At 35.2% G+C, this 21,321-nt stretch overlaps 1 protein-coding gene across 1 annotated transcript in view; it reads left to right on the forward strand.

Moving 5' to 3' along the window:
* The window catches only part of RFX7 (regulatory factor X7), a 121,008-nt gene that overhangs the window by 88,586 nt on the left and 11,101 nt on the right, over positions 1 to 21,321 (forward strand). Inside the window, 2 exon segments of the mRNA XM_077748165.1 lie at positions 19,782 to 19,898; positions 21,152 to 21,236. Of these exon segments, the coding sequence (XP_077604291.1) occupies positions 19,782 to 19,898; positions 21,152 to 21,236 (202 nt within the window).

The following is a 21,321-nucleotide window of genomic DNA, read 5'->3' on the forward strand; positions in this document are numbered from 1 at the left end:
TGTGGCCTATTTCATAGAAGTTTTTTTTGTTTGTTTAATTTTTATTTAATTTATTTTTTTAATTTATATCCAAGTTAGCTTATAGTGCAACAATGATTTCAAGAGTACATTCCTTAATGCCCCTTACCCATTTAGCCCATTCCCACTCCCACAACTCCTGCAGCAACCCTCTGTTAGTTCTCCATATTTAAGAGTCTCTTATGTTTTTGTCCCCCTCCCTGTTTGTCTATTTATTTTTGCTTCCCTTCCCTTATGTTCATCTGTTTTGTATCTTAAAGTCCTCATATGAATGAAGTCATATGATATTTGTCTTTAATTTCGCTTAGCATAATAACCTCTAGTTCCAACCACGTAGTTAAAAATGGCAAGATTCCATTCTTTTTGATTGCCGAGTAATATTCCATTATATGTATATACACCACTTTATCCATTCATCCATCGATAGACATTTGGGCTCTTTCCATACTTTGGCTATTGTTGATAGTGCTGCTATAAGCATTGGGGTGCATGTGTCCCTTTGAAATAGCATACTTGGATAAATACCTAGTAGTGTAGTTTCTGGGTCATAGGGTAGTTCCATTTTTAATTTTTTAAGGAACCTGCATCCTGTTTTCTAGAGTGGCTGCATAAGTTTGCATTCCTACCAGCAGTGCAAAAGCGTTCCTCTTTCACCATATCCTCACCAACATTTTTTGTTTCCCGAGTTGTTAATGTTAGCCATTCTGACAGGTGTGAGGTGGTATCTCATTGTGGTTTTGATTTGTATTTCCCTGATGATGAATGACATTGAGCATTTTTTCATGTGTTTGTTGGCCATTTGGATGTCTTCTTTGGGGAAGTGCCTGTTCATGTTTTTAGCCCCATTTCTTCACTGGATTATTTGTTTTTTTGGGTGAGTTTCATACGTTCCTTATAGACTTTTGGATATTAATCCTTTATCTAATATGTTGTTTGTAAATTTCTTCTCCCATTCTGTCAGTTGCCTTTTAGTTTTCCTGATAGTTTCCTTCGCTGTGCGGAACCTTTTTATTTTGATGAGGTCCCAATAGTTCATTTTTGCTTTTGTTTCCCTTGCCTCTGGAGACATGTTAAGTAAGAAGTTGCTGCAGCCAAGGTCAAAGAGGTTTTTGCCTGCTTTGTCCTTGAGGATTTTGATGGCTTCCTGTCGTACATTTAGGTCTTTCATCCATTTTGAGCTTATTTTTGTGTATTGTATAAGAAAGTGGTCCAGGTTCATTTTTCTGTATGTCGCTGTCCAGTTTTCCCAGCACCACTTGCTGAAAAGACTGTCTTTATTCCATTGAATATTCTTTCTTGCTTTGTTAGAGATGAGTTGGCCCTATGTTTGGTGGGTCCATTTCTGGGTTCTCTGTTCTGTTCCCTTGATCGGAGTGTCTGTTCTTGATCCAGTACCATACTGTCTTGATGATTACAGCTTTGTAATACAGCTTGAAGCCTGGGATTGTGATGCCTCCTGCTTTGGTTTTCTTTTTCAAGATTGCTTTGGCTATTTGGGGTCTTTTCTGGTTCCATACAAATTTTAGGATTATTTATTCTAGCTCTGCGAAGAATGCTGGTGTTATTTTGATAGAGATTGCATTCAATGTTTAGAATTCTTTGGGTAGTATTGACATTTTAACAATATTTGCCCCAAAAAGCATAATATAATCTAAGAAAAGAGATTATTTTGAGGAGTTTACTTAGTTTCCTGTGCCTCAGACAGCTCAAGTAAAAGGAAGACAACCAAAAAGTCCATGTTATATATCCGTTAATAGCCCACTGGGATGTATTGCCAGAGCAGTTTCCGTATTGTATTGGGGAATGAAGCCTGATTATAATGCCCTGAAAGGTAAATAGGTGGTCAGTAAGAATCTTGAGTAAAAACTGTTTTTTTAAGAGATGGAGAAAGAAAAAGTAGTTGGAAGTTGGGGGGGGGGGCAGGAAGTAAGAATAGATTTTTTTTGGAGACTTATTCAGTAAGGATTAAGTTCATTTGTATATAACAGAACATCCAATAACAGTAGTTTTCAAAAGGAGGCAGAATTCAGTTTTCCTTTTGGCAGTTCTGTGATAGCAGGGAACCCAGGCTCCTCTAAATCCCCACTCTGCTACCTCTAAGTCTAATTAACCTAGTTTTACTTGTTGCCATCTGAAATGAGCTACTGTGGCAGATAGGAGATGTAAGTGACTTAGAATTCAGATGCATTAAGGAAGGAAGGGAGAAAAAAGGTTGAAAATCACTGTTTTATGTTAGTTATATAAAGTCAGTCATTCAATCAATAAAGTTAGTCATCCTGTCATATTCTGCAAATTTTCTAAATTGTCATTTAAATACAGTGTTCCTCTTCCCAAATAGACAAGATATTATTTTTAAACCTTGCACTGAGCCTTTTTAAAAAAAATTTTTAATGTTTATTTATTTTTGAGAGAGAGAGGTCAGAGTGGGGGAGAAGCAGAGAGAGAGAGAGACAGACAGAATCTGAAGCAAGCTCCAGGCCCTGAGCTATCAGCACAAAGCCCAATGTGGGGCTCGAATTCACAAACTGTGAGATCATGACCTGAGCCGAAGTCAGACACTTAACCAACTTAGCCACCCAGGAGTCCCTAAGCCTTTCTTACAATAAAATCACAATATTTTCTGTTGTTTTTATATGTGGTAAAATACATAAAATTTGCCGTCTTAACCATTTTTAAGGGTGTAGTTCAGTAGCATTAAGTACGTTAACATTATTGTGTTAGCACACCACCACCTATCTCCACAGAACTCTTTTCTTTCAGAATTGAAACTCTGTACCCACATTCTCTTTTCCTTCAGCCCCTGGAAACATCCATTCTATCTACCTCTATCTCTTATGAATTTGACAAGTTTAGGAACCTCATATAAGTGGAACCATACAGTATTTGTCCTTCTGTGCTAGCTTATTTCACTTAGAGAGAGAGAAAGAGAGAGCACAAGCATGGGAGGGGCAGAGAGAGAGGGAGACACAGAATCCAAAGCAGGCACCAGGCTCTGAGCTATAAGCATAGAGCCCGACACGGGGCTGAGACTCATGAACCGTGGGATCATGAGCATAAGTCAGACACCCAACCAACTGAACCACCCAGGTTCCTCAACAATTTTCTTTTTTAAAGCATGTGATCTTTCTAGCATATTTGGACAGATCCTTTTTTATTTATTTTGGCATTTTGGTAATGCAACACAGCATATTTTTTTGTCTTTCAGACTGATCTTAACTTCCCATCATAACCTAGCACCTAGTAGACACTTTGTCAGTGTATTCAGCCTAAGGCTGCATAACTTTTAGATCTCTGAGATAGTTCTGTCAGTAGACAGGGGCCCTACAGTAATGATGTCTTTCTCACCTCTTCTTATTTACTTTGCAGCTCACTGCATTCTGTCTTCACCCAACTTTTTCAGTATATTCACCCTAAGGCTGCGTAACTTTTAGATCTCTGAGATAGTTCTGTCAGTAGACAGGGGCCCTACAGTAATGATGTCTTTCTCACCTCTTCTTATTTACTTTGCAGCTCACTGCATTCTGTCTTCACCCAACTTTTTTTGGGCAGAGATTATTAAGTTCTTTAATAATTTAAGTCAGTGAGTGGCGCCTGGGTGGCTCAGTCTGTTAAACGTCTGACTTTTGCTCAGGTCATGATCTCATGGTTCATGAGTTCAAGCCCCACATTGGGCTCTGTGCTGACAGCTCAAAGCCTGGAGTCTGCTTCAGATTCTGTGTGTGTGTCTCCTTCTGCCCCTCCCCTTCTCACTCTCTCTCTCTCTGTCTCTCAAAAAAATGAAAAAACGTTTAAAAAAGAAAAAAAAAAAACACAAAACTAACATGCTAACATTCCTCTTTTCCAAAACAATGGTTTTGCCAGGTGATGCAGCCTGAACTTTGCCAAGCAGACACTACACAACCTTAACAGATTCCTAGTTTGGGGAATATCATTACTCTTTTAGTTGTCTTCATTTTCTATTCATTACCATCATCACCTACTTTGAAGAATAGCTTTGTTTTCAGGACAATTTCTCCAACATCCTATTATAAATATTTTCAAACATAACAAAAGTTGAAAGAATAACATAAGAATATCCAGGTATTCTCCACCTGGTTTGAATAGTTTTTTTCCTATACCATGTGAAAGAAAGTTGTGGATAGACTTACGGGTATAAGGACAATAACTTGTAAACATAATACTTTTATCACATCTAAGAAAATTAACAGTTCTACAATCCATCTATTCTCAGGTTTGGAGCTATTTTTAACATAGAAAAAAACTTTTTTTGTCATTTTCAGAGACTGCATGTGTCTTAATGATTTGAGAACAGTGAAGCCTTACTGAGATGCAAATAGCCAGCTCATGTCCCAGCAAATGAGTCACTACCACTTCTTAAAGCATAGGATTCAGATTTATGTAGCAGTAAAAAAAAATTTCAATTTACTGCATGTCATAGATGAGAAAATTATTCACAGATGGACAAAACTATAAATTTTTGTTTTGCTTTTTAGATTTTATCTTTTGAGATATAAATCAAATTATAAAATTCACTGTTTTAAAATTGCACAATTCAGTGGTTTATAGCATACTTATAAAGTCATGCATCATCCACCAGTAATGCCAGAATATTTTTGTTCTTTCCCCAAATTCTTTATCCATTAGTAGTCATTATCCATTCTTTCTTCCTCCCAGGATATAGCAACAATAATCTACTTTCTGGCTGTATGATTTTACCCATGCTGACGTTTCATATAAATGAGATCATAGGTTTATGTGGCCTTTCCTGTCTGGCTTCTTTCACTTAACATAATGGTTTCAAAGCTTATCTATATTGTATTATATGTCATTCCATTGTGTGAATATACCACATTTTCTTTACCCATTCATCAGTGATGAACATTTGAGATGTTTCACTTTTTGGTATTCTAAATAATACTGCTGTGAAGTTTTGCTGCTTATGAGTTCTCTAAGTTTTTGTATGGGCATGGGTTTTCTGTTGTCAGGGGCGTATACTAAGAGTAAAATTGCTGAATCGTGTTATTTTTGTGTTTTAAGTTTTTGAAGAATTACCAAACTGTTCTGGAACAAGGGCAGTACCATTTTACATTCCCACCAACAGCATATGGTGGTTGCATTTCTCCACATTGTTGCCAACACTTGTCCATATTTCTTTATTATAGCCATTCTAGTACATGTGAAGTAATCGCTCATACTTTTGATTTGTGTTTTCCTGGTGACTGATGATGATGAACATCTTTTCATGTATTTATTGGGCTTTTGTATATTTTCTTTTGAGAAATATTAATTCTTTTCCCATTTTTAATTGTTACTGTTCTTTATTATTTAGTTATATTTTCTTTATATGTTTTGGATCCTAGAACCTTGTTGGATATATTATGATTGGCAAATATTTCTCCCATCTGTGAGTGTCTTCATTTTTTTTTGAGTGTCCTCAGAGGAACAAAAGTTTTTAATTTTGATTAAATCCAATTTATTTTTTCTTTGGTTGCTTGTGCTTTTAAGTATTATATCTAAAGAACTTTTGCCTAATCAAAGGTCCTGGAGATTTATACTGTTTCCTCCTAAGTGTTTTATAGTTTTAGCTCATACCTTTGGGTCTGCATTTTAAGTTTATATTTGTACACAGTAGGAAGTAGTTACCCAAATTCATTCTTTTGTTCATTGATACCCAGTTGTCCCAGCATCATTTGTTGAAAAGACTATTTCTTCCCCCATTGAATGGTTTTGGCATCATTGTGGAAAATCATTTGACCGTATATGTATGGGCTTACTTCCATATTCTGAATTCTGTTCCATTGTTACATATCTTTCTTTATGCTAGTCTTGTGCTGTCTTGATTAGTTTAATTTTATAGTAAGTTTTGAAATTGGAAAGTGTGTGTCTTCTAAATTTATTCCTTTTCCAGATTATTTTGATTCCTCTGGGTCCTGTGAATTTCCATGTGAATTTTAGCATCAATTTGTCAGTGTCTGTAAGGAAAGCAGTTGGAATTTTCATGAAGATTGCAGTGCATCTATAGATCATTTCAGGAGTATTGCCATCTTTAACAATATTCTTTTAATCCTTGAATATGTGATATATATCTATTTACTTAAGTCTTTAATTTTTTTCAAGGATGTTTTGTAGCTTTTATATAACTTACCCTTCTTAATAAGTTTATTCCTAAGGTATTTTTAATGATATTGTGAATGGAGTTGATTTTTAAATATCATTCTGGATTGTTGCCAGCATAGAGAAATAATAATTTTTATATATTGATATTGTATCCTTTAGTCTTTCTGAACTAGTTTGTTAGCTCTGTGATAGTTTTTTAGTACATTCCTTAGGATTTTCTATATATAATGTAATGTCATCTGTGAATAGAGATCGCTGTATTGTTTTCTTTCTTATTTTGCTTTTATTCCATTTTCTTGCCTAATGCCCCTTGCTGGAATCTCTAGTACAGTGTTGAATAGAAATGGTGAGAGTAGAAATCCTTCAATCTTCTGCCCACTTTGAAAGAGGAAGATATGAGTGTTTCACCATTAAGTATGATGTTAGCAGTCAATTTTCCCCAAAGATGACTTTTATCAGGATGAGGAACTTGTATTCTGTTATCACATTGTTGGATGTTGAAGTTAGTCAAATGATTTTTCTGCACCTGCTAAAATGATCATATCGAGATTTGCCCCTATGCAATTAATACAATATTGAGTTGATAAATTTTTGTATGTTGAATCCTGAGATCACACCTGGTCATGGTGTATAGTTCTATATATGCTGAAGGATTTAGTTTGCTAGTGTTTTGTTAAGGATTTTTGCATCTATATTCATACAGGCCTTTATTTTTCTTTCTTGTGATGTCTTTGTCTGGTTTTGGAATCAGGGTAATGTTGGCCTTACAGAATGAACGACTTTGGAAGTTTCCCTCTTCTATTTTTATGAAAGAATTTATGAAGGGTTGGTATTAATCTATTATATAAATGTTTGGTAGAATTCACTAGTGTGAGACCATTTAGGCCTAGGTTCTTCTTTGTAGATACTTCTTAAATTACTAATTCAGTCTCTTTTTATAGTCCATTTTATGTCTTATTTCTTTTTGAGTCCATTTTGGTAATTTATATCTTTTTAGGAATTTCTCTATTTTGTGTAGGTTATCCTATCTGTTGACATACAATTTTCCATAGTATTCTCATACAGTACCTTTTATTTCTCTAAGGTATACCTATAAAATTAGTAGTAATATTCCTCATTTATTCCAGATTTTAGTTATTTGAGTCTTTTTTCTTAAATCTTAGTTTAGCTAAAGATTTATTAGATTTATTGATCTTTTCAAAGAATCAACTTTGGGTTTTGTTAATTCTTTTCTTTCAATTTTCTATCTATTCATTTATTTCCACTCTAATCTTTACAGTGCCCTCTTTGTGCCTGCCTTAGGTTTGGCTTCGTCTTACTTTTCTAATTTCTTAACATGGAAGATTAGGTCATTCATTTAAGACCTTTCTTCTCTTTAAACGTAGGCATATACAGCTATAAATTTCCCTCTAAGCACTGCTTTCACTGTGTCCCATAAGTTTTAGTATGTTTTGCTTCATCTTTGTTCATCTCAAAGTACTTTCTAATTTCTCTTGTTATTTCTTCTTAGTTCTATTCTTTGTTGAAAGTGGAGTATTGAAATCTAAAATTATTGTTGAAATAATCTATTTCTCCCTTCAGTACTGTCTATTTTTGTTTTATGTGTTTTGGAGCTCTGTTTTTAGGTGCATAATAAGTTTTAATTGTTATATCTTCTTGATGAATTAACCCTTTTATTGTGAAATAATGGCTTTCTTGGTCACTAGTCACAATTTTTGTCCTAAAAGTTTTTTCTCTGGTATTAGTATAGGCACTTGAGTTCTCTTTTGGTTACTTTTGGCATGCTGTGTCTTTTTTGTCCTTTTAATTTTAACTCATTTGTTTCTTTGACTTTAAAATATATATGTAATATGTAGACAACATATAGTTTGATAATATTTTATTCTAAATCCATTTTGCCTCTTCTTGCCTTTTAATTGAAAAGTTTAATTCATTTACATTTAATGTAATTGCTTATGAGATAGGATTTCCATTTGCCATTTTTGCTATTTCCTGTATGTTTTATATTTGTTTTTGTTCTTCAGTTCCCCCATTACTGACTTCATATTAAATGGATAGTACACAATGAATCATTTTTATTCCCTTGTTGTTTCTTTTACTATATATATTTTTAAATTATTTTCATATGTGGTTATCCTGGAGATTGTAGTTAACACCTTAATTTATTAAAAAAAAAAAAAACTAGTTTGGATTAATACCAGTTTAATTTCAAAGGTATGCAAAATCTTTTGCTCCTGTATATATCTGTTGTCTCCCACACCCTCATTTATCTTATGCATTGTATACCCATCAACACAAATTTATTTGGTGCTTTGTGCAGCTTTCTTTTAGATCAGATAAGAGAATAAAGGACTTAGAAGAAAAAATATATTTAAACTGAATTTTATATTTACTCTGTAGTTACCTTTACTGGTGCTCTTTATTTCTTATGGATTCAAGTTACTCTTTGGTGTCGTTTCATTTAAACCTGAATGACTCCCTTTAGTATTTCCTGTAGAACCAATCTGCAAGTGTTGGATTCTGATGTTTCTATCTCGCCATTGAAGTCTCTCCTCAGTTATTTTAGTGGCCAGCTATTGATTGGACAGAGATTTCTTTAAACAACTTTAACCAATAAATTTCCCAGTCTTTACCAAAGGACTGTGTATGTGTTGCATCATACCATAAACACTCAAACAATTGACAGCCCTTTTTAATCCTCCACTTCGTGCTTTTGTGGAGCCTCAGATTTAGCCAGAAGTGAGAGCTTGGGGCCTTCTAGGGTCTTTTGATGCACACAGCCTTTTGTATGTGCATGGTCTTCTAGATTCTCAGGTATATGGTGGAGCTTTGAAAATCTCCTGTGGATGTCTTATTTACCAGTTTTTCCTTTTAAGTTTTTTGGTTAGTCTGTTGTCTGCCCAGCTGTTATCCACTGTTTTAGGCAGCCATAAAGTTAAGACAAATGCCTACAATTCTTTTTAACAGTTTCCCCTCCCTAGCATTCCCATCCCCTCAAGGGAGAAAACTTTTCACAGTGGACAAGCTTCAAGACAGATCAGATATAGCCAGAAGTGGGATTATCCGCAGAATCCACCACTAAAGACAAATAATAACAGTTCTTTGGGATGTGGCTTTGAGCGAGCTCCAGCTGTGTTATGTTTATTCAAGTGATCACTACGCTGAACTGGGAATGTTGGGCCATTACTTTTCAAGGTTACTGCTATATCTTGAGGGAATCAGATTAGGGCAAGTTAAAATGATACAAAGCAGTTCTTACTGAAAATCATCCAGTTTTCTTGGATAAATGCTCTCTAGTTTACTGCAAGCTTTGGGTTAATTTCCAGAGTTCTGAAAAGTTGTTACTGACCAGCTTTGCCAGTTTTTCCCACTGTTGTATGGAGAAGTAGGTTTCAGTGGCCCTTTTATTTGATGTCACCAAAAGTATAAAGGTGAAATCCATGAATGTTAAAGGCCCAGAAAGGTTATTTGCAGTTCTAACTGCCACACTTCATTGAAAAGTTAAGTGAAATGAACCAGCAAGTGAAATAACCATTTTAATCATAAGAAATAAAAACTGTTCACCGGAAAGATGAAAACCTCTATAAAGACTTTCTTTAAAAGTCTATAAAAACTGTAAACTATAAAAAGAACTCCTTCCAACTGTATTTGATATTTCCCTTTGCTATAGAATGAAGTCCAAAACCTTTATTTTTCAGAGGAAGGCATAATTATACAGTAGAAAAAGATTAGACTTTGAAAATAGCCACATCTAAGTTAAGTCCTAATTTAGACATATGCTGGGTTTTGTAGTTGCAGGCAGCTTGTAAATCATCTTTACCTCTCTGTTCCTTAGTTTCCTCATCTACAAAATGGTATGATGATACAAGATGATGTTGGAGGTTATTGGTGTGTTTTTTTTTTAAGGTAGACAACCTTGTTCTCATCCAGATTTATCCTCTTACTAACAGTATTTTCAGAAATGTTTGAAACTATTGAAGAACTATTAGTATAGTAAAATTGTATTTGGATGGAAATTTTGAGAAGAAAGATGGTTTATCAGCAATTCATTGGGTCAAGGCCCATTACTTCAGTGTTTTGTTTGTTTTTTAAAGTTTATTTGGGAGACAGTCAGAGAGAGAGAGAGAGAGAGAGAATGTGTGTGTGAGCAGGAGAGGGGCAGAGAGAGGGGAAGAGAATCCCAAGCAGGTTCTGCATTGTCAGCGTGAGCTGGATGTGGGGTTTGATTTCATGAATTGTGAGATCATGACCTGAGGTGAAATCAAGGGTTGGTTGCTTAAGTGGCCTGAGCCACCCAGGTGCTACATGCATCTGTTTTTGTTCATTCTTAAACTGTAGGCAGTTACTATCTATATTTGTATAATCTGAACATTTTATGTTAGGTTAATTTAAAACAAAGAACTGAGACAATTCAAAAATAAAAATAAGGGTACCAAAAGAGCAATGCATACAGAATGTTACCAGTATATGTGTATATGTATGAGTATACATTTGTTACTTTTATATTTATTTATAGTCTTTATTTTTTAAAAAAATACAATACAAATTGACCAAAAAAATAGTTATTTTTAAATGGCTCCTTCATAGACAACAATGAGAAATCAAGCCTTTCTTAAGAAATAATAAAGGACGTATTTCCTTTTTTACTATGATTAAATAGTTAAGGATATGAATTTCTTTTTTTCTTGGGGTTATTGTCTAAAATCATGGGTAATAAGCCCATGAAAAAGGAAAGGCAAGTTGGAAAGCAAGACCTGGTTAATAATAAAGTCCTACATGATTATTTGCTTTTTATATACACTATAATTTAACTCTTCTTAAAGTTAACTTTGTTGACTTCAAAGTAAACTTTTAGCTTTATTGTTCATTATGTGGTTATTTACCACAAAAATAAGGTTACCTGAATTTCAAAAGTGATCATTTATCTTAGTCTAAACTTGGCTTACTAGTGCTACTAACAACTCTAAATTCTCTCCAGGGTGTAGATTAGAAGACATCGTAACTAACCCAACAGTCTTACGCAGTCCTTCTCCAGCTCTGCTGTCCTCGGGGGCACCAGACCCTTGCACTGTGCACTTCTGCCCTGCTCTTCAAGTGTTCTTGCCAAATGCAGAGCCCAGTGGACTTCACTTGAGCCTCAGACTTAGCTATGTAGTACTGTTCTGTCTAGACTATGGAACACTAAGAAAAATCAAATCTGTTTATGGTCAAGTTTAGGCACTTTCAAAGAGTTTTCTCTCCAGAAACTAATTTCTCTCCAGGAGCTAATTGTACCTTAAAAATATTAGAGAATTTTAACAACTGTTCCGCTTTTCAAAGGCTCAAGCTAATTAGATGTTTGACCATATTACGTTTACCTCATTTGTCTTCCAGATTACCAGGCAAATATATTGTGTGATTAATACTTTTAAGGCAATATAATTCTACCATGTATTTGGGACCTCTATAAATTCCTCTGCCTTTTGTTATCATCTGTAATACATGAATGTTAAGCCTTGCCAAAATAATAGTGTATATCTTGTTAAGAGAAAGGGCTTTTAGGAAAAAATTTATAATTTTTTAATAAATTCTTCTCTTTGGACGTATCTGGCTGGCTCAGTCTCTAGAGCCTGTAACTCTTGATCTTGGGATTGTGAGTTTGAGCCCCACATTCAATGTAGAGATAACTTTTAAAACAAAAGTAAAAAATAATACTTCTCTGTATAAATGTTGGAAAAAAAATCAATGACATAACTTTGGTTGCCTTCCAAGCATTCATTCTACGTATAGTTACTAATTAACAGTATTTCTCATCTGTAAGATCAGCTGGGTAACTAAATTCTTTCCAGATTCACCTCTCTTTAGAAGTTCCTCATCTCTAAAATGTGTATAATAAAAATAACTAAGGAAAATGATACATGGTAGTGATACAGGAAAATCCTGAACTCCCCTCATCCCGCAGGCACACTGAGTCTACAGCTACATATGAAAAACTTTCCTCCTAAGAAAACAAAAGACTGGCTGAGTGATGACTACACATCGGGCAAATGAGAAGAAAACCACATCAAAGCAGGTAGAAGAGGCTGGAACAGAGTCTTACCATAAACTCAACTCTCAGGCAACCTATAATCAGGAGGGAATTCAAAACCCAGAATTCTTCTTTGAGGAGTAAAGGGTTTGAGTACCACATTGGGCACCCTAACTTTTAAGACTTAAACCTGGGAGATGAGCTCCAAAATATCTAAGTTTGAAAACAAACAGGGTTTGTGTCTCAAGATTCCTAAACTAGTGATCTGAGACATGACTTTTTCTTCAAATAAGACATAATGGCTGAAAACCTTCCTAATATCCGGAGGAAACACCCAGATCAATGAAGCCTAGAGAGTTCAAATTAACATGAACTCAGAGACCCACCTCAAGATACATTATAGTTAAAACATTTAAAGACAGAATTTTTAAAGCAGCAAGCAAAAGCAACGTGTTATGTACAGGGGAACCACCATAAGACTGTCATCAGATTCATCAGCAGAGAATCTGGAGGCTAGAAGAGAGTGGCAGGATATATTCAATGTGCTGATAGAAAAAAATTTTCCAACCAAGAATAGTCTACCTGGCAGAATTATTGTTGAGACTTGAAGGAAAGATAAAGAGATTTCCAGGGAAACAAAAGATACAGGACTTTATCACCACTGAATCGGCCTTATGAGAAATATTAAAGGGACTTCCTTAAGCTGAAAAAATACAAACTAATAACAAGAAAATGTACGAAAGAGTAAATCTCACTGCAAAAGTAAATAATGTAGTAAAAGTAGTGGAATAATCACTAGTGAAGTTTAGAAGACAAAAGTAGTAAAAAATAACTGATTATAATAATTAGTAAAGAATACAGAAGACAAAAAGATGAACTTAGAAACATATAATGTGGAAGGGGAGAGTAAAAATACTGAGTTTTAAAATGTGATGAAACTGAAGTTGTGATAAACTTAGACTATTGTAGATATAAGCTGTTATATGTAAGCCTTCTGGTAACCACAAAGCAAAAACCTATAATAAATGCTTATATGATCAAGAGAAAGCAGTATAACCATACCACTAAAGAAAGGTGAGGGAAGAAGAAAAGAACAACTACAAAAACAGAAAACAGTTAGCAAGATGGCAGTAAGTACATATCTATCAGTAATTTATTTCAGGGATGCAAAGATGATACAGTATCTGCAAATCAATCAACATGTGATATGCCACAATAAATTGAGAGATAATCCTATGATTAACTCAGTAAATACAGAATAATCATTTGACAGAATTCAACATCCATTCATGATAAAAAAAAAAAAAACCCAACAAAGTGGGTATAGAGGGAGTAATAAAGGCCATATTTAACAAGCCCACAGCTATCGTCACACTCAACAGTGAAAAGCTGGAAGCTTTTCCTGTAAGATCAGGAACATGATGTGATTGCCTACTCTTGGTCCTTTTCATTGGAAGTCCTACAGCAATTAGGCAAGAAAAAGAAATTTAAAACATCCCATTTGGAAAAGAAGAAGTAAAACAGTTTGTAGATGATGTGATAGAATATCACCTCACTGTATAAAACCCTAAAGACGCTGTCAGTGAGCTGTTAGAACTAAGAATGAATTCAGTAATGTTGCAGGATACAAAATCAATACACAAAAATCTGTTGTGTTTCTATACACTAATAATGAACTATCAGAAAGAAGTTAAGAAAACAATCCTATTCATAATTGCATCAGAAAGAATAAATACCTAGGAATAAACTTTGCTAAGGAGATAAAAGAGCTGTGTACTGTGAACTACAAAACATAAGGAAAAAACTGAAGACACAAAAAGAAAGATATTCCATGCTCATGGATTGGAAGAAATAATATTGTTAAAACGTCTGTACTACCCAGAGCAATCTTCAATTTTCAATGCAATCCCTATTAAATTTCCAATGGCATGATGGAACTTGAGGGTATTATGCTAAGTGAAATAAGTCAGGCAGTGAAAGACAGATATCATATGTTTTCACTCATATGTGGAACAGGAGAAACTTAACAGAAGACTGGAGGGTAGGGGAGGGGGGAAAATAGTTAAGGAGAGGGAGGGAGGCAAACCATAAGAGACTCTTAAAACACTGAGAACAAACTGAGGGTTGATGGGGAGTTGGGGAGAGGGAAAAATGAGTGATGGGCATGGATGAGGGGCACGTGTTGGGATGAGCACTGGGTGTTATATGGAAACCAACTAGACAATAGACTATATTTTAAGAAAATGTCCAATAGCATTTTTCACAGAAATAGAACAAAGAATCCTAAAATTTATATGGAACTACAAAAGGCCCTAAATAGCCAAAATAGTCTTGAGACAGAACAAAGCTGAGGGCATCACACTCCCTGATTTCAAACTCTGTTAAAAGTATAGTAGTCAAGGGGCGCCTGGGTGGCTTAGTCGGTTAAGCGTCCGACTTTCGCTTAGGTCATGATCTCGCGGTTTGTGGGTTCGAGCCCCGCGTCGGGCTCTGTGCTGACTGCCAGCTCAGAGCCTGGAGCCTGTTTCAGTCTGTGACTCCCTCTCTCTCTGACCCTCCCCTGCTCAAGCTGTCTCTCTCTCTCCTAGAAATAAATAAAACATTAAAAAAAAATAAAAAAAAAAAGTATACTAGTCAAGACACTATGGTATTGCCTTAAAGACAGACACATGGACAGAACATAAGACCTGAAACCATGAAACTTCTAAAAGAAAATACTGGTCTTGGTGATGATGTTTTAAAAATCTGACACCTTAAGTAAAAGCAACAAAAGGAAAAATAAACAAGACTACATCAAACTAAAATAAAGGAAACTCAGCAAAATGCAAGAGCAACCTACTGAATGTGAGAAAATATTTGTAAACTATATATCTTATAAGGGGGGAAATATCCAAAATATAGAACTCATACAACTCAATAGCAAAAGGCAAACTGATTAAAAAAACAGGTAGAAGATCTAAACAGACATTTTTCCAAAGACTGCAGGTGGCCAACAGGTAGATGAAAAGTTGTTCAATATCATTAATCATCAGGGAAATGCAAATTAAAACCATAATGAGGTATCACCTCCCACCTGGTAGAGTTACTTTTCTTAAAAGGATAAGAAAACAAGTGTTGGCGAGGTAGTAGGAAAGGAGAGAATTCTTAGTACGCTGTTGATGGTAATGTAAATTGATGCAGAGTCCTCAGTATGGAAAACAATAAGGACAGTCCTCAAAATGTTAGAAAAAGAACTACCATATGATCTAGCAGTTCTGGGCACTTATCCAGAAATGAATTCAAAAGGATATATGTACCCCCATGTTCATCACAACACTATTTGCAGTAGCCAAGATATGAAAACAGCCTAAGTGTCCATCGATGAATGGATGAAGAAATTGTGGTATACACACACAAGAATATTATCTATTAAAGAAACAAGTGAAACCTTGCCAGTTCAGGCAATATGGATGGATGTTATGGGCATTATGCTAAGTGAAGATAAAGAAAAATACCATATGATCTCTCTTATATGTGGAACCTTAAAAAGTTAAAAAGAAAAGAAAAAGTTTGTACGTTCAGAAAACTGACTGGTGATTGCCAAAGGCAGGGGTTCAGGAGGGTGGGAGAAATGGGTGAAGGGGACCAAAAGGTTTCAAAACAAAAAGAATGGATCAAGGGGCACCTGGGTGGCTCAGTTGGTTAAGCGTCTGACTTTGGCTCAGGTCATGATCTCATAGTTCGTGACTTTGAGTCCCATATCCGGCTCTGTACTGACAGCTCAGAGCGTGGAACCTGCTGCAGATTCTATGTCTCCCTTTCTCTCTGCCCCTTCCCTGCTTGCTTGCACGCGCGCTCTCTCAAAAGCAAATATTAAAAAAAAATTTTTTAAGTATGGATCTTGAAATCATGCATGAAGACAGTAGTATGCCACGAATTGTAGCAGTTCACTGTAGCAGTTCATGGCTGAGCATATGCCAGTGAGAATTTTTGCTATGCAAAGTAAATGTATCTTCTTATAAATAAATAAAGTAATTATATGTTATAACATTTTATACACATCTAATGCCGTCTCTCTTGATTTTCTACCTGGTAGTGTAGGATGACCTTTTTGCATCCCACTTTATGATAGGTAGTAATGTGCTATTGCAGTGAGACAGCCTAAGTGTGTTTTAAAGACTGCTGTACACCATCCTCATCAATTGACATTTATTGAATTCTAGCACTATAAATAATGCTATATTTTACATGTAGTGATGTAAAATAAAATATATTTTACATATAGTGAAATATATATACATGTTTTCATATAAATTATGCTAAGACCATTTTCTTTTACATCTATAAGAAAACAGGAGTTTCTGTATAATGGTTTGGAAACTTAGTTTCTTACTAGACTATAAAAACAACTCTGCTGGGGAAAGAAAAAATGCCTGCCTCTAGGTTAATGGGAGAATTAAATAATGTAATGCGTACAGATCACTCAAAAAATGTCCAGAATGATAAGGTATCCTGAGGCTGTATTTTTGCCACTAGTTTTTTATGACTTTTTTTCATACTTTTGTACCTTTAAGCAAAGTTTAACTTATATAGTTAATTTATAAATGGTATGAATAAACATTAAAGATTGAGTTGCTACCAAGGATTTTGAATGATGTGCTGATGATTTTGTTGAATGTTAGAGTTAATTTCAAAGTCTAGAAAGCGTATTTTAAAAAAAGAATGAGACCCTCAAAAAATCTCATTTTAAGAATGGTATTACAGTGTTATCCTATGAACAGAACATTGTTCTTTCTCATTTTTTAAGTCTTGGGTAAATATAATCTGACACTGAGTTAAATGTTAACTGACCCCATATCTTGCTTGATCAACCTGCAATTAAAATTATGAACCAGGAAAACCAGATGGAAACTAACCAAAATCTCCACATGGGCTAGAATAACATATAGCTTGTTACATAACTACTGGTTTCAAAATTATGAATAGGTAACCTAATAATATTTACTCAGATTAAAGTGAAATCATTGAATATATCTTCCCAGTGGAGAATGGGCTCTAGTAATGAAATTCTTTTTCTTTGAAAATTAGAACCATTTAAAATTGAATAGGCCACCTCACAGTATAGAGTCCTCTCCATCAGGGGAAATGTTCACACTGATGTACAAGTATGGCCATTTTCACATCCAGCAGGAAATTGAACCATACAGCTTCTGAATTCATTGCCAGTTCTGAGATTTCATAAAATTAAAGAAATTGAGGACCTATTCCCAGTATGGTTGCTTTCAATTGGGACTCTTTGTGTTCTCTTTGATGTATAAGATATCAACATGTAGAATTTTTAATCATTAGCAGTTTTATTCGTAACATTATCTAGTATTTGATTCAGGAGGATTAATTTGAGCTGTTTATGTCTACAAGGTACTGTTTTATTATTTATCCACTAAAGAGTATACTAAAGATCAGGTCGTTGTAAAAAAAAAAAATCAATCTTCTAAAAGGGAAATTCCTCTCTTTTAATGAAATAAATAAGGATAAAAAAACATGAAATGGGGTGGTCACATTCTGAAGTCACACTCAGGATTTGACAAGCAAATTTTGCATTGATCATCTTGATAACTTAATTTTGCCAACCTTTCACACATCCCTTCCACCAAAGCAAAAATTTGGTATACTAACATAATGAAAAAGACATTAAAACCTAAGTCCTAGAGGGAGAATGGAGTGGATATGTTACATCTCTTATTAGACTCATTACCCTGCTTTTCTTTATTTGGTGTCAGTTCTTTTAGGCCTTTACATATGCCAGTGCTGTTATAGGAGCCTAGTGGGCAGTGATTTCTTTATTGCCTTTTTATGTGTTTCTTTAAGGTTTCTTGTTTTAAGTGTGATGTACTTAATGTCATATTAAGACTTAATGGGGCTTCCTAAATCTTCTTAATGCTGACAATACAGAGTGAACCAGATAGATATGGTCACTGCCTTGGTTGAACATACAGCCCTTAATGAGACAAACGACAAGTAAATCAGCTGTTACATAATTGTTATAAGTCATGAAAAGAAAGAAACAGAGCACACTCTTAGGCAGTAACGGTGAGGGTGTCACAGGAGAACACTGCTTTAGATTAGGTAGTTGTTAGAGACACTTTTGAAATAACATTTCAGCTGGGACTTTAAGAATAAGGAAAGTAACAAGTCCCTGAGATGCAAAAGAACCTCATTTACATTTTCTTTCTGTGCTGACTTAAACCATTAAAATGACTGATTTAACTTGCTACTGAAATAGTTATGATTTGATGCAATTCATTTAAGTTGTCAGCACCCGAAAATAGTCATCTCTTCACTTTGTACCTTAAACCTTGACCGCTGAACCATTCAGAGTGTAACATGTAGTCTCAAGTTAAATATAACATTATATCTAATACTTCCTGTTAAGGGAAATTCTCAGTACATGTTAGCTTCTTTCCCTTCTCCCTCCTCATCAACACTGTGGGGAATGTGTTTGGTGTTGGTATAGGAAAGGCACAATCAAGAGCAATACCATGTCTCCATACCTGCTCCTAGTCTGTTAAGGCTGCCAGAGCTCCCTACCTCCTCCTAAGTTTCTGCCACTTTGACGTCTTGAATTCAGGTCACTTTAGGAATGTTGCCAGTATATTCAGCAGTTTAAAGAACTGAAGTCCCAGTTAACATTATACCCTGTTCACAGTCCTTCAGTTGTTTTCCTTTGTTTCTTCTTCCTAAATCTCTTTTTGGCTCTGTGCTGCATGACTTCATCAAGAAACTGCTCTGGTCGATAATGAAATGAGGGGTGAGGTGGGGAAATTTGATTGGATTACTTCAGAATTCCTCTGACTTCCTCTTTGGTGTTTCTCAGGTAATGGTTCTCTCCAAGGCCAACAGTAATGAGGAAGGCCTCGGTAGCCAGGACAGGATGTGGCCTTGACCTGCTGCTGAACTGGTGGAGGAGGGATTGGTTTTGTACCTATGACTGGCATGTCCAAAGAAAAACAGAATACCTGATTCCAGTAGTAGTTAAGACTTGGCTTGTTTCCTTGTTCCCACTTGAAGTTACTGCCTTACAAAGTGCTTTTTCCTGGCAATAATAAAAGTGGTGGGGGTGAAGAGAGAACACTGGACCTTTGGAATCTCTCTGTGCCTTCATTTTTTTCCCTTATCAGTAAAATAAGAGTGTTGGTATAGATGATGCCTAAAGTCCCTTTTAATATATATCATGTTTCTATTTTAAACCGTATAATTTTGTTTCTGATGTCTGACTTACATAATGTATATATTGGGAGTTATCTCCATATATATTAACTTGATACATATGTGGAAATGTTCAGCCCTACTGGTTGAGCTGGATATGCTCATTTCAGAATTCAGGGTTGGATTGTAGTTGGAAAACTTTGTACCACCAGTATCTCTTACTGCAAGTTTTTTGAATGCTGTTGAAAGCATTGGTACCCTGAGGATGAAACAAGCTAACTAAATCTGAGTTATCTCCAAATTATTAGAATCAGTGAATATTGTGGTGAATATCATTCACATGATTGAAGATGTGGTTTTTAATTTTGTCAGAGTGGTCAAATTGTATTGAAATAGCACTGTCCCATGTATTCTGAGTTCTTTTGCTCTAAACCGGTCCTTCTTTCTTTTGCAGGAGCTATTGTGACAATCTTGGTTACCATCCTTTAAGTGCTGCTGATTTTGGAAAGATCATGAAAAATGTCTTTCCAAACATGAAGGCACGTCGTCTGGGCACAAGAGGCAAATCTAAATATCCTTTACCAGAATGGTTTTAGTAATCTCTTTAGTAATCACTTATAACTGAACATCTGCTGTTGTAGTTCAACTAGCAACTATATTTAGAAATAAATGTAAGTCAACAGATATAAACAACTCTAAAGTTCTTAGTAGAATAATTGCAAACATTATTTTCCTGGCTATATATCAAAACTGCAAGAGACATAACAAATAGTGGTTTTAAGAGTATGATAGATTTCACCTTGTTCACTCTCATGTTCTTACTGGTCTGATCTCCTTTTCTTTAACAGTAATAATTAACTGAGACATGCCACAGTGCAGCAGTAGTAAGTCATATCAATAAAAGTGGAGAAAGATGTTAGCTCTCTTCTTCCTGTAATTTAGAAACGTAGGGATCTCCTTGGCAAAATATGCAACATGCAAGAAAAATTTTTGTGGAGCTTGTACTGGAAGATTATATTCTCTTTAAAGTATTTTTCAGCCAACCATTTAAGGCCATGTTAAAATTAAAGCCAGAGCATAGGAAAGGTCCCTCTTGTGACAGAAAAACACTTAGTAGCAAACAGAAAGAAATGAAGATTAAGAATTTAATAAAGTCCTTCCTTCTCTTAGAAGAAGATTGTAAAATAGAGGGTCTCTGTATTAGAAAAACAGTATTTCTCATTACTTAGCCCTTGGCCTTTTTCAAAGCACAGAGGCTCGCTCCTGTGGAGAAGGCGGGAAGGGAAGTGCTGTTCCAGGTGTTCTCTCGCCCCTTGTTGCACGATCCATCCTTGTTCCCTGCATACAAACAAAAATGTCTTGCTGGGCCTTTGGCATGTTGCAGGTGATAATCCTGTATGTTTCAGTGGAAAAAGAACTGAAAAGGTTAAAGCCCTTGTGACACTCTTTAAGAGTTGTTTTTGTCCCAGTGCCCTGGGCTAAAGTTTCCCTGTGCTGTGCCAGCTTTCCATCTGGATATTCCTTTCCTTCTGACCTGTTTGTTGCCGGTGGTTGGCACAGCTTATTAGGAACATTTATTCATAAAACTTAGAACAGATGAGAATCATTTTGTTTCATTTAAGACAGTAACATTCCGCAGACTATTCCAGTGTGAAAAGAGTGAAAGCGTCCTGAATTTATAATATTAAGGTTGCTCTTACTGAAGAATTCTGAAAGTAGATGTTATCTCTTATTGATTTTATTGTCATGTATGGTTACTTCTCAAATGCTAATTATATAAGCAGTTCATTTAATTTAGTGCTTTAGACCTTAACTGTTTGTTACATATTGCTACAGTGGACTAAGGAAAAAAGCCTTTGTTCATATGCCAACACTGCCCAATCTTGATTTTCACAAAACTGGAGATGGGGTAAGAATTCTGCCTTTTCTTTTTACTAAGTAAAATCGTACCTTATTTTCAGCATTGAAATGCTTGCTTCATTCTCTCATTTGGA

The sequence above is a fragment of the Crocuta crocuta genome, unplaced genomic scaffold (assembly GCF_008692635.1).
Source record: "Crocuta crocuta isolate KB4526 unplaced genomic scaffold, BGI_CrCroc_1.0 scaffold130, whole genome shotgun sequence".
Taxonomy (NCBI): Eukaryota; Metazoa; Chordata; class Mammalia; order Carnivora; family Hyaenidae; genus Crocuta; species Crocuta crocuta.